This window comes from Salminus brasiliensis, chromosome 1, assembly GCF_030463535.1.
Source record: "Salminus brasiliensis chromosome 1, fSalBra1.hap2, whole genome shotgun sequence".
Lineage (NCBI taxonomy): Eukaryota > Metazoa > Chordata > Actinopteri > Characiformes > Bryconidae > Salminus > Salminus brasiliensis.
This window is the reverse complement of record NC_132878.1, coordinates 12396809-12411154: the sequence shown is the minus strand read 5'-3', so window position 1 is coordinate 12411154 and position 14346 is coordinate 12396809. Positions and strand designations below refer to the sequence as shown.

Here is a 14346-nt window from a genome sequence, read left to right as displayed (position 1 = left end):
TGCTATTAAATATAATATTCTGTATAAATATGAGATCCATGACACGAGTTTCCAACAGAAATGAGCAGATCAACACTGATGTTTCTTTCTGAAAATAATTCCTCACACTAAAATACATATTTTCTATATATATATATATAATTTCTTTAGGAATTTGAGGACTGGGACTACAGTTACTCTTCTTTTTTTTTTGCTGTCTGCTAACAGCAACATGAGACAGCATGATAGCTGTAGGACAGTGGTCCCTCTAAGACTGCCTGCTGGCCCACGTGTTCTACTCCATCCTCTGTCCTCCCCCAGTCATTCAGCTCTTTTAGATTTAAGAGATTTGGGGTTTTCTGCAGAAGGTGGTGCATTTTGTAACTGAAATAAAGTTGGTGATAAATGTAATCCAACATCCCTAATCATGGCTAAGCTCAATAGTGCTTTTTAAAGGACAGCTGGATTTTGTTGTCCAGGGACTGTAGCTGTGTACCACTGATAGAAGGGCATCTTTAGTAGGTGTTAGTATTGATGTCCCAACAGCTGCAAGGACTAAAGGTTGGACTTCATCTGCAAAGCAAATCAAAGCACGAAAACTGCAACCGATTGACCAGCAGTTAAAGACAGGAGCATCAGTCAAGTTAAACATGTTTATTTGTAACCGTAGAAAAGCACAGACACACGAATCGAAATAAGAGCCAGTGAAAATCGCTCTTTCTCAGAGAAGCTGGGTGGCCCTTAAAAGGGCCTTTGGTTGTTGTGATCAAGTCAGAGTTCGCGCCATTACTGCCTAGTATTCTTGGGACTGTGAGGATCCTTTCTTTCCCGCCTTGCCGGAGCTCGGGGCGGCCTGGCCGGTTTTCTTGGGCAGGAGCACGGCCTGGATGTTGGGCAGGACACCACCCTGAGCGATGGTCACTCCGCCGAGCAGCTTGTTCAACTCCTCGTCGTTGCGGACGGCGAGCTGGAGGTGGCGGGGGATGATCCTGGTCTTCTTGTTGTCCCTGGCGGCGTTACCCGCCAACTCCAGGATCTCAGCGGTGAGGTACTCGAGCACGGCAGCGAGGTACACGGGGGCGCCGGCACCTACCCGCTCAGCGTAGTTCCCTTTCCGCAGGAGACGGTGGACACGGCCGACGGGAAACTGCAGACCTGCCCTGGAGCTGCGGGTCTTGGCCTTGGCACGGGCTTTACCTCCGGTTTTGCCTCTTCCAGACATGATCGCTGGGTTCGTCTCTCGCGTCTGTGAATTAACGAAGAATCGGTGTGTGTGAGTCTGGTGAAGTTGGTGCAGTATTTAAGGACAGGCTGGTACAGGCCACCTCGACCCGCCCCCACATTCTTATTGGTCATGTTCGCACCGAGAACGACTTCATTGGCTCTTGTGACCCAGGCGAGACAGGATGTGATCGCTCATTGGCTGCAAGCCTCTGTGCATAAACAGCGCAACGTAAAACACCAATGAGAGCTGCGCGTTACAATACTGCATTCTGATTGGGTGGCAGGGCCTAACTGTTCTACCATTGGTCTCTTCTTCTGTCCGTCAACTTTGAGCGGAAAATTCAAACCAATGACTCGCGTTCCCTCTGAATTTTAAGTCGATGCTTTTTGGCGGAAAGTCAACAAAGGCCTTTTCATTGTAATGTAACAAGAAAGAAGACAGGGATTGTCCTAAGTTTACTTTAACGTACATCAGATATATGAAATAAGTCATTTATAATAATATTAATTTTTATATTTATTACTACTAAAGCTAATATTCATACTTTTTAAAAAGGTAAATATGTGAGCCTCATTGCTGATGTGTGGAAACCCTTGCATTAGTGTTAAGGTCCCAATTTACTGAGGTTTTAATGATTTTAACGATATGACTTCAAATAGTTTACCATCACAAAGCACTCACTGAGTCTATGTGTGTGTGTGTGTGTGTGTGTGTGTGTGAGAGAGAGAGAGAGAGAGAGAGAGAGAGAGAGAGAGAGAGAGAGAGAGAGAGAGAGAGAGAGAGAGAGAGAGAGAGAGAGAGAGAGAGTGAGAGAGAGAGAGAGAAAGGTAGCAGGAAAAGGCAAAGGTAAAAGCAGTTCCTCTCCTACACATTTATTTGCTGCAATCACCATCAAACTCACTTTTCCAACACCAGGTTAATTCAACAGGATGTATATTGAGTTCACCATGTAAAGAAAGGGCTTAGTATTGATGCATTTATGTCAGGATCAATTCCCTGACCGTAACACTGGGTTCAGAAGCTCCAATATTTCAGTATTGTCTCCAACTTTAACCCAGAGCGCCTTACACTGAATCATGTAACACAAGGACTCGTACTGGTGCAGTGTGTTGTGTTTGCCCAGCCAAAAAAATGGAACCAGGGGGGTTCCAGTGCTGTTACCCACTTCACTACACCAACCACATCTCTACTACAATAAAAACAAGTTATCAATTTTTATTATTCCAATCATTTTTGATAGTAATCAGAAGAACCATAGTATTCAAAGCTTTATAAATCAGCCAATAGTTTAAGTTTGCAAGTTTAAAAAGAAACCAAAGACGAGTGCATTTTCAAAAATAATTTATTCCGAATAAATTAAACATTGAAGTAGCCACATATTAATATAAAGCTCCAAATATCTGAGAGGCATTCTTTCTCTTTAGGCGACTCACTATTTTTTATGGAGAATGACATTCTGGGTCTACTGGTAGTGTGACATCAGGGTCTTCAGGCTTTCTAGGCTTTTTGGAAGAAGGATAAAAGACTGGTAAATGATCCGTTGAAAGCTATTAGTTGACACACATCCTCTGCAAATAACAGGTTAAAGTGTGTGTGTACCTGAAGTCATCGCCAGGAACCAGGGTTGCTTTTCCTGCTCGGATACACCTATGGAACCCGCCTGTAAATTGCTAGGTTTAGTAGGTCTGTTAGAGCAGGGAAACCAGCAAACTGTGCTGGACGCCGGCCCCTGCTGCCCACCCTTTGCTCAGGAAGAGTGGAGGAGGGGTTAAAGAGAAGACAATGACTTCACAGGCCAGCTTTTACCATCAAAGGCCACATCAACTGTTTTTAAAGTGGAACTGGACTGATTTTTCTACGGTTGCAATATTCTATCATTAGATGTAAACAAAGTCTGTCAGAAGGGTCTGGTGTGAAATGTTTCGTCAGTAATGTTCACAATGGTGGTGAACAGAGCATGACGTCCAAAGTGTTTGTGCATCTAAAAGCCACCTAATGGAAAGCTTTATATACAAGGTCCAGCCTAAAATGAGTATTTTTTATACATGCAGGATGTGGTATGTTGGGAAACTTGCAGAATCAAAACTGTTCACAGTGGTGGTGAACAGAACCAGGCATCCAAAGTGCCTCTAAGCTCCATCCTAGAAAGCGATGACATTATGAGAAAGTGATGACATTTTCAGCCTAAAATATATCATTTTTAAATGCATGAATTTAAAAAGAGTGTACAATTCTCTGGATTTGTGCTTTTCACAGTAAACCACTCCAAACGACTTCGTTTACACCTGACCTACTGAATTATGCAGGAATGTTGAAAAATCAGTGCAAATCCCCTTCAACAGAACGATCTTGCCCTCAGCCTGTGGTGTACTTGAATGGTCAGATCATTTGCCTTTGAATAGCCAAAGCCATCAGACGCTGAATTAAGTAGACGTCCTTCTCCCACTTAAGTAGTTATGCAAAATCGAAAGTGAAACTCCAACTTAAACGTTAGCACTAATTATTTACACATTCGGGGTCTAGTCGTCTATGCATGCAGGGGACCCCATTCCGGGTAATAAAGAGTTTATTGCAGCTAAATAAATAAAGAACAAATAAATAAAGTAATTCAAGGGGAATTTCATTTTGGAGCGTACTGTCTGGGCTAGGTTCCTCTGAGCAACGAGTAGTCTTGAGAAGATTAAACATATTTTGTGGAAACCGTTCATGATATCCCCTGAGGTGAGTTTTTTTTTTTTTTTCAACCTGAAATACATTTCCAACTTATTGTAACCTTAACTAGACATGATTTAAAGACGTGTTGATTATCAGAAATGTTTAAGAACAAACATAGTCAAGTTAAATGTCCATATTTCCATTTCACTTGAACGTAACTGCGAGATATGCGTACTACTCGTGTATTTCTTTAGCAAATGAACATTAGAAAAGAAGAAGGTGCCACAATTAAAGTCAACGAAGAACCACTATTAAAAAAACAAAAAAAAAACAAAAAACAAAAACAGGGCTTAATATTTGTTGATCTAACTCGCTATCAACTACAGCAAAACAACAAAGCACACAGCATAAGCCTCACCATAATTCACCCATTGAAGACTCCTTAGTTTGGTAAGGAGGAATAATTTAGTGTCAGTGACAGTAAACAATACACAAAGTAATAAAACTGATGAAGAAGGGCTCCCCAGCGCTGTAAACAATCAGAGAGTTTCAAAGTGCAACTGATGAAAATTAAATAAATAATAATAATAGTAAAAAACAAACAAACAAAAACAACACATAGCAAGATAACGCAGGAGGCTTTGATACGTATTGGTTTATGTCGCCCCCTTGTGCTGAACAAGTCTTACAGCATTTCACTCCCCTCCTATGTCTCAACTCACCCTTCTCCTCCACTAAAGCAGCCATTTTGAGTCTTTTATTAAACATAAACAATCAATCTGTGTTTTCAGAAGAACGCAAATCCCTTTGTTTTCCCCACGTTTCTTTGAGATTCCAGCACTGAACAAAATGTGGTCCTCCTCACACTGGTAAAGCGATGACTGCTGTTTGGGTCAAATATGTTGGTCTGTAGTCTGTCGGAAGTCCAAGAAGCACAGGCTTCCTTTTGTTTCAGGAACTGTTCCAAATGCTCTAGCTGCCCCTTACTCGTTCGAATGGCGCCCGCACCATGTCTCTCACTCTTCCTCTCCCTCTTTCTCCTTTTGATTTCTTCGCCCATTGCTCAATTGTCGCCAGTGCTGGCTCCTCCATTGGTGGCGCTACTTTTGCCCTTGCTTTTAGACGAGCGGAAGGAGAAGCGCTTGATGAGCCGACGTGAGAAGCTTCCAGACTTCTTGCGGCTGCTGGAGGAGCAGGAGGCCGTGGATGAGTCGTTGCCGAGGTTGCAGACGTCCTCGTGGGACTGGCTGAAGCTGGGGTCCTTCTGCCTGTGCCTCCTGCGGAAAAGCAGCTTTGTACCGCTGCGGAGGAAGCCCACTGCAACCCAAAGTCAGGGACAAAACGTAAAGGCTTATATGCACAGGTGCACTGTGTAATCCAGTATATGCACAAAAGTTACAGTACCAGTGTGGACACATACTCATGTTAGAGCTTCCTTTTAGAACAGGGGTGTTCGAAAAACGTCTGTCTTGAAGGGCTAATGTACAAGGTTTGTGGTGGTCTGAGAGCCAAACAGTATACATAAGACAAAAACTACATATAAATGATTTATATTTCAGATACAATTTCAGATACAATTTTTAGACAATTACAATAGATTTGATTACTAAAATATGTTCTCTTATTGGGTTAGATTGTCTTTCTGGTGGCCCAAATCAAACATTTTCAGGGTCCAACATTAGCTTGTGGGCCAACAGGTTGCCAAAATGGTGGAATAAGAATGAAGACTTTCAAATGCTGTAAGACCACATATTGCGTTAGTCTGTGACCAAAAGATTGTTAAATCAAAATCTTTATAATGAGCAATTTGTGATTTGTTTTGTTACATACTTTTCACCATTTTAAAAAAAAAAATGTAAACATTGTTTTCAACATATTTACATTCAATGTGTGTTCAACATTGTGTTTAAAAAGTATGTATAGATATTTGTTTGAGTTTCCCTAATGTTCTCCTGGCCCACTCACCTTTATGGTCTTTGAGGCTGCGTGTCTCCAGTGCTCCAGTGGAGCCCGTCTCTGACTCCACATCATCCACAGACGGCCGCTCAGAGACATCAGATGGCGTGGTCTCATCTGCGTCTTGGTGCGGTGCAACTCCGTGGTGGTTTGGGGCCCCGCTTGGAGAATGTTCCCCCTGCAGAGCAGCATCCATGGCTGCAGCATAGCCCATAGACAGTGCAGAGTCATCTTCTGTAATGGGAACCTGGAGGATAAGGGGAAATAAATTAATAGAGGAATTTTAATTTATTTAAATTAATTTATTATTGTTTCTGTTTCTTTAAGCTATAAGTTGGTTGGATGGAAAGGCAGCTAATGTTGCACACATAAATAAAATGAATAGCTATTAAAATCTAACGCTTTATGAGTGAGAATGTCTCAGAGCACAACATCATTATAACATTATCTGACCTTTGACACTCCAGAGATAATGAGGGTGCTGCGTTTAGTGGGAGTCTTCTTCACTGCCTTACTTGCTGACTCAGTCAGCTGCCGGATGGCGGTCTCTGCTACAGGATCCAGCCCATTTGACAGGGGGCTTTCAGCTGTAACACAGAGCAGATACACAAACACACAGAACTCAAGTTAAGGCTATAATTGACAGTGACTCATAGGACACACTGTAGTGTCAGTGTTTTATAAAACACTATAAGCCTTAGTAACTTGAATTGTGAACTGACTGCTGGGTGTGGGGCTGATGCTGGATCGACTATGGAAACTCTCTGTCAGCATGGTGGGCCTTTTCTCTGTCACCTCCACCTTAGACGGAGACCTGGAGGGAGAATCTCCTGTACGCACACATTTAGGCACAGAAACGATAGTAAGGAGAGAAGTAAAACAGTCATATGAAGGTCATGGCTCTTTTGACTGCTGGATTTTACTTTTATTTACAAACAATAAACACCTGTTTCTGACATATTTGTTCATACATTTATTTGTGTCTTGAACTATAGCCTACAAGGTACACTATATGGCCAAATTTTTGTGGACACTCCTAATGAATGCATTCAGCTACACAGATACAGGACACACAGCTTGTCTAGTCCCTATAGAGAAGTATTGTCAATAAAATTGAACTCTCTGGAGCAGATAAACAATGAATGTATTGGCATCATAGATTCCCATGGGCTAAAGGAATATAAAGCCCCCAGCACAGAGCACCACAGCACACAGATCTCTGCTGCCCTACTTGCTGACTCCGCCAGCTGTCGGATGGCTGTCTCTGCTACAGGGTCCAGCCTATTTGACAGGGGGCTTTCTGCTGTAATAATACAGAGCAGATACACAAACACACAGAAGTTATGGCTATAATTGACAGTGACTCATAGGACACACTGTAGTGTCATATAAACCACTATGCGCCTTAGTAACTAGAGTTTAATGGCAAACTGCCTTCTAGGTGTGGGGCTGATGCCCAGCACCGAGCAGTGGAACTGTTCTGTGAAATGATGGTGCTCCATCCAATACTTTTGGGATGTGTGGGAGAGTTGGGGAGGCTGTTGGGCGTTGATCATTCAACACTCTGACCTCATTAATGCTCTTGTCGTTGAATGCATTCAGATCCTCACAGCAGTTCTCCAAAATCAGTTAGTTCAACAAAACCAGGATAAACTTAATGCTTTTGATTTCAAAAGATATGATGCATGAGCAGGTGTCCCAATAATTTTGTCCATATAGTCCATTTTTAGTTTAGTTTTTTTTTTTTTTAATGGTAAATTAAAAACTAGCTCTGGTAAAAAAAAAAAAATCTAGTAGTAACTGGATGTCTAGGTACCAAGTTTGCGGTCCAGTTTTGGTCGTGACTGGATGGTGGTAACCGTGGTGACGATGGTGCCATCGGGCATGATGGTGCGGTCTACATCCACCTTTTTAGATGGTGTGACTGAGGAGCGCAGCGGTGTGGCATTTTGACACCCACGCACATCTTTCAGCTCCATGTATAAGAGCTGCAAAAAAACCCAAAACAAACAACAACAAAAAAACAACAACATACAAAATCAGATTACCACAGTGCACACTCAGACCAACGGAAAACTAGCCTACTGCATAGTTATGGTTAAAAGTAACAGTGACCACACAAATGGAGAGCCATGGAGAGGTATCAAGTTAATCAGACACAAGTAGTCAGTCTGCTGGGTAATCTGAAGTAAAAAGATACACTTCTGTTAAATAATTCACACAGACATTTGGAACAGTGGCTTATCACAACTCATCGGTGTTGCAAGACACTGACTGAAGCTTTGTGGAAGTTGTTAACAACAGACCAAAGACTCTTTAATACAAGCTCCTAAGTGAAGTGAATGAATAGTAGTTTATTATTTTTCTTTGACACAAAACATTTATTAGATCTAAATGTTAAAAACCTTCAACTGGTTTAGAGCAATTCTAGGTGGTGAGAATCTTTAGTATGTAAAGATTCTGACTGCTTGTTTATAGAAACAATTCTCTAAATTGCAATTCTCTAAACATGCAACATCCCCCAAAATACATATTTATCAGCTGCTATACATGCACACATTTTACCTTTCATGGCTATTCATTACCTACATTAGTTGTTTATAGGGTCACTACTACTCTGGAATTTAATTCCAAAAATGTGCAAATTTCTCTTGTATGATTCCTCAGAGTTTACATTCATATTACATTCAGCTGCTTAACACATTCTATATTTTATCATATATTTTATTTTATTGTTACATTACAATAACAATGAAGCAATCAATCCATCAGTCAATCTAGTTATCTGTAAACTGATCTTTTGATCCATCCATCCCTGACCCTGTTTACATAACATGTGTCTCAAATGCATCAGACCTGATACATCCTGATACTAAAGACTGATAAAGTGACCAAGATACACATCTTGATACATAGTTATATATAGTTATAATACTGATTTCTGATTCAGACCTAACTGAATTACATTAATGTGGCTTTGACTCTGTAAGGAACCAACATTTCTCCACTGACTTCATTATGTCTGACAATTGTTACTACATTAATTGTATCTGTACTAATAATCATTCCCTCTGACCTAGTTCACGCTGTAATACTTTCATAAAAAGTAAGCCTTTAAAAAAGAACCAATGTAAATATTCTTTACCAATGTAAAGATTCTTCATTCACTTATTTCTACTGTTTTCCAGTTGGGTTTTAATTTATACTTCTAGACAAAACACATCCGTGGCTGTAGAGGTATGTCCAGTGTGGTGCACCTGAATACCATGCCCAAGACTCCACTCACCTCCAAGGTGACAGTAGCTGTTGGTGCCAGACCATGACCTGGTGTGATAGACAGCTTGTGAAGTCCATTGGGACTCCTCTTAGGGAGATCCAGCGATAAGCAGGCATGACCTGGCAAATATTCTGCCAGATGAAACGGTAAATATAAAGGTTAAAAGTTATAAAGCTATAGTTCCACACTGAAAATAATGTGAATAAAGTGATAATGCCTCCAAAAGTATAATTTGAGGAAAGGTTCCCACCAAACTCCAATGTTACAGGCTCAATGCCCTGCACAATTTCCACCATCTCTGTGGTATAGAGTAGTGTTACTATGAAGTGGTATAAAACAATTTATAGGCCTCTGGTAACATTAGTCTTATTGCTATTATATTTGTATAACCATGTCAGGAACACAATGATTTGTTAAACAAATGTGCAGGACAGTGGGTTCCTAAGGACCTAAGAACTGGGAAGAGTCTGAATTAAGAGCCTTTATTATAGCCAATACATTTCTAGTGGAGTCTAAACAAAGCAAATCATTAAGTGAAAGTGTGTTTTGGTCTCAAGGACTGACTTACGTTCTCCTTTGCTATTACGCTCCACAAGTCTAACTTTGAGTTCTTTGGTTTCTGGTTGCAAATCCCTACAAGAGAAACAAACAAGGCTGTAAGAGAGTGTGCACGCAAAACACAGTATGAAAAACTACATCTAAAAACTAGTTTGTGAATAACCTTAGCAAAAACAGTTAAAACACCTCTTAGCAATACTAATGTCAAGGTTAGTCATTTAGTAAAGACAATGTCTCTGTTCTATTAATGGTCAAGGCTATTTTGGTACAGCATGATACTGAAGCCATTGATTACAACTTTTCAGATCAAAAGCTTCAGTGAACACGCAAAGAATGCTTTTGAATGAACCAATAGTTCATCATTTCGTCTGCCCAGTCAAAGGCTCTAAAAATCCGCAGCACAATGGTTGAGAGTGGATTCGGAGGAAATCTCACACTTTTATGAATAAAGGGATTATCTGAAAACACTCAGCACTTCTCTATTAGCATGAAAAGAGATTCGATTCATGTAGCAGCAGGACGCGCTAAAAGGGTCAGTTGAGGATGCAGAGGGTTGTCTGTTAAAACCACTTTGTTGGATGTCTCTTTTAGAGAAAGAATTTCATGCAGTAAATGGAAAAACATTACATTCAGTATGAACAGCATTACATTAATCAATGAATGCAAGGCTGTGGTTCACTTGCAACAGCTCAGATCTCCAGAACTGGAGTCCACAACTTTCTACTAACTCTTACAGAAGGAGTGTTTTCTTGCTAAGTCACCTTTGACTTACCCACCAAGGGTTTTATGTGTTTATGCTTTTTTGAACCTTTGGTTAATTACTGGATTCCTGTGCAGTATAAATTGTAAAATGTGCAACACAAATACATCTGATTTGACCAGACTGCTAGTTCAATTTCTAACCATAATTCTAGACAAAACAGCATTTCAGTGCAGAATCTTGACTGTCTGTAGAATTCAGTCTATTATTAGGCTTAATCTGTTTTATTGCAGACTAAGAATACTGGGATCTGGGATATTTTACTTTTCATATTGCAATGAATATGATTATATAAGCATCAGGCAGCTTATCCTGGATCCCCAGTCTCAAGGCACAAATACATTTTGCTCAAAGCAATGTTCAAGGGGTTATTTAAAGTCAAAACTATGCAAAGCCTTGATACCCTACTTTACTTCTCACCAGCAGCGATCAATTACTAACATGTACCATATACAGTTTGACATGTTGAGGACATAGTTTGTTAGTTGCAACTGTACCAATTGTTCGCAGTTACTTCATGTGGTCCACACGTGGTCCACATATACATACATATAGATCAGGAATTGAGACATATACATATACATACATGTAAACATGGCCCATTTGGTACTGGTCAGCAGTGTTTTGGGGGAAATGCAACCCATTACAATTTAAATTCTTGCAAACACATTACATTTACTGACTATGTTCATGTTTACATGACTGCATCAGCACCTTCATGCTGTGAATCTCCAACTCTACCATATCCCAAAGATGTTTTATGGGATTTAGATCCAACAACTGGGTGAGCATCAACTGTTAAGTTTTGGTGAGCCTGCGTCCACTGCAGCCTCAGCTTTCTGTTCTTGACGGACAAAGGTGGAACCCAACGTGATCTTCTGATGTTGTAGTTCATTGACGTCAAAAGTTGGATGTGTCGCGCATTCTAAAATGCTTTTCTGTTCGCATTAATTGTACACAGTTTCCATAGCCATTCTGACAGCTCACACTGGTCAACAAGCTTTGTGGTTTCCATCCACAGAAATGCTGCTAACTGGATATTATTTCTTTATAACACCATTATCAGTATACTCTAGAGACTGTTTTGCTGAAAATCCCAGGAGATCAGCAGTAGAATCACTTGTCTTGTCTGGCACAAACATGCCATGCTCAAAATCACTGAGATCACAAGCTCCCCCATTGTAAAGTTCCCTTCATGATTTTATGCATTTCCCCACTGCCACACAAACAGTTGATTACATAACTACATTAATGAGTTGGTGTACAGGTCTCCTGATTAAAGTGCTCTGATGAGTGTATATTATCTGTGCCTATCCTTGTACATAATTTGTGTATTTGTGCTACCTGCAACAAGTGACCAAGCACTAACTGTCTAAATATTATATCATGTTTATATGATGATGATGAACAAAGATTACTATGATGAACTGTCTGTGTTGTGCTGAAAGCAGGGAGAGAGGCATGTCTTTTTAAAGGACATTTACATCTCACAACATTTCAAGTCTTAAAGGGCTGTTAGGATCTCTTGTACTTTGCAGTAGTAGTGGCTATCTGAGAAAAAAAATTAAGTGGTAGAGTAAAGTCAAAGAAAAATTACAGTTAGAGAAGTAATTAGTCATCAGTAATGGATTGTTATTATTATTATTTTAAGTAAGACTGCTGGCCAAATACAGTGCACTCACAGTGTAAGGTCCTCTCCCCAGTCCAGCTTGGCTCCAGGACTAGAGGAAGGCATCAGGAAGCGTGTTCTCTTCTCCAGTGCTGGGATGTCCAGGCTCAGGACACAGCACAGCTCCCCAACATGAGCCTGGCAACCTGAATACACACAGCATTATTATTTTCCAGATCATTCCTGCCAATAACAAAAAGCATCTTAAACAGCACTGAAAACTTTGTATGTCAACTTCACAAGCTATAACTGTTGACAACCTATAAAAAACAGCTTGAGGATGAACTGTTTATGGATTCCAGATTTGTAAGTTTACAAGGTAATGATCATAAGAAAAATGTTACAGCAAGGAAGATGCAGATTAGATCAAAGTAGAACAACAGCACCAAGGAAAAGACAAACAAATGAATGACAAGCTGTAGAAGTAATAGGACCTGCTTCATAATTAGAAACACTGTTCTACTTCAAAAGGTGTGCCTTTTCAGAATTAATGATATAATCTACACAAACAAGCAGCATGCAAACAAAACTGTTCATGTGTATAGTGGCTATAGGGCAGGGCTACCTTTTTTGACACTGGAGGCTTTAAGATGACGCACCAGAAGGCGCCTGAGAGCATTGCTCTGCTGTGGAGAGTTCTTCCCACCTTCCTGTTTTTCTCTGGGAAACTGTGCAAATGTAACAGGGCAGATGTTAAATTTAATTAAATGTATGTTATGTAGTAGCTTACCTTATATCCATAGCAAAGCAGAGGACATACAATTGTTTACAATGGTGTAAACATTTACCTTCACATTAAAATCTTGGTACCATCACTAAAACATTACTACACTACAACTTACAACAAGAAATCTAGCACAATTTAGACATATTCTCATATTGTAAAAGACTGAGAAGCTGATCCATGCTTTTGTTTTTTCATGACTAGGCTTATATAATGCATTATTCACAGGATTACCTAAAACCACAATTGACACTCTCAGACTTGTGTAGAATACTGCAGCCAGAGAACTAACACATACCCAAGATCCCTTTACTGTTTTTAAAGTTATTGTTTTATTTTTTATTTTACATCTTAATGATCTTTTCATTTCTGTACTTCTTTTATGTTTATTTGTATATATTATAGGATATTTACATAAGCTGTGAAGCCTTTGAGCTGCATTTTATGTATGAAAGTTACTATATACATAAAGCTATTATTATTAGTAGGCTCGTCAGAGCAGCACAGTTATCATCATAACATCATAGCGTATAATCAGGTGGTTATACGGATTAAGATCCTGCCACACATATCCAGACATTTTGTTCTGCATCCACACAAACATGAAATTTTAGGTCGCTGGAATGTAATCAGGGGTCACTTCTGATGGCTACCAAAAACATGGAAGAACATGACATTGTTTAACATGCATGAATTAAACAACTCTGCAACTTAGAATTGTACATTTATTGTCTTACTGCTTTGAAAAGTTACCAAGTTAATGTGTTAAAACAGTGTAGTTGCTTGGTAGTTGCATTTCCACCCCACTTAGAGACTTTGTTTGCTACAATCCATTGTGTGTGCATTGTCACTCATGCAGCCACTCTTTATCTTAGCTTATAATGAAAATACAATATTACTGGGATGAGTCACTCTCAAACATGCTACAAAAACAGAAAACTATGGACTTTTCTTCGACAACCATCACGTAACAATTTTAGCATCCACTGCCATACACAGAACAGTGGCTTACAAATAACTCAGAACAAACATTAAATTGTAATTAAATGGTAATTAAATGGTAATTAAAAGGTAATTTTCGAGGAGATTGCATTTTTGCCTCCTTTTTTATTTAATATGCAATATTAAATAAAATATTCAATATTCAGCTTTTTTTCAGATTTAATTGGGTTAAATAGGTATTGTTCAACTGATACATTAGCCTGAGGTTCACTGAAGAAGTGGTGATAGGACGGGAAAGGTGTGTTGCGTCTGTGTGGGTGTGTGTGCGCATGTATGTGTGTGTTCTTACAGCAGGGCTGGAGACACATGCTCTTAGGTTCAGGATCATGGCAGGTTGTGTGGCGTATAGGGTGTCCTCCACCAACTTTGCAATCATATCCACATCCACCTCCTCCTCAGAGCTCTACACACAGCCAACAAACCAAAGGTCACAGATCAACTATGGGACACCTGTCTGTCACTATTCTGTTTCTAGGAACATTACTAATATGCTTGTGAGGTTTGTAAAATTAAGCACCACATCACTGCAAAGTTGAATAGT

At 39.9% G+C, this 14346-nt stretch overlaps 2 protein-coding genes across 2 annotated transcripts in view; both read right to left on the bottom strand.

Moving 5' to 3' along the window:
- Positions 1-618: 618 nt before the first annotated feature.
- h2ax (H2A.X variant histone) lies at positions 619-1301 on the bottom strand. Its single transcript, XM_072692786.1, has one exon. It carries the CDS (start codon positions 1199-1201, stop codon positions 773-775), a length of 429 nt encoding a protein of 142 aa, XP_072548887.1. The 5' UTR covers positions 1202-1301; the 3' UTR covers positions 619-772.
- A 1229-nt stretch (positions 1302-2530) lies between these two features.
- Positions 2531-14346, bottom strand: part of c2cd2l (c2cd2 like) — a 36463-nt gene continuing 24647 nt past the window's right edge. The window contains exons 6-15 of the mRNA XM_072668678.1: positions 14095-14208; positions 12645-12747; positions 12093-12225; positions 9661-9725; positions 9102-9223; positions 7632-7803; positions 6538-6645; positions 6269-6402; positions 5825-6062; positions 2531-5176 (exon numbers count right to left, since the gene is read on the bottom strand). Of these exons, the coding sequence (XP_072524779.1) occupies positions 4923-5176; positions 5825-6062; positions 6269-6402; positions 6538-6645; positions 7632-7803; positions 9102-9223; positions 9661-9725; positions 12093-12225; positions 12645-12747; positions 14095-14208 (1443 nt within the window). The 3' untranslated portion in view covers positions 2531-4922. The remainder of the gene's footprint in view (positions 5177-5824; positions 6063-6268; positions 6403-6537; positions 6646-7631; positions 7804-9101; positions 9224-9660; positions 9726-12092; positions 12226-12644; positions 12748-14094; positions 14209-14346) is intronic.

What these genes read in the sequence shown, in the direction of transcription:
- h2ax (XM_072692786.1), bottom strand. Translation starts at nt 1,201, where the DNA reads ATGTCTGGAAGAGGCAAAACCGGAGGTAAAGCCCGTGCCAAGGCCAAG.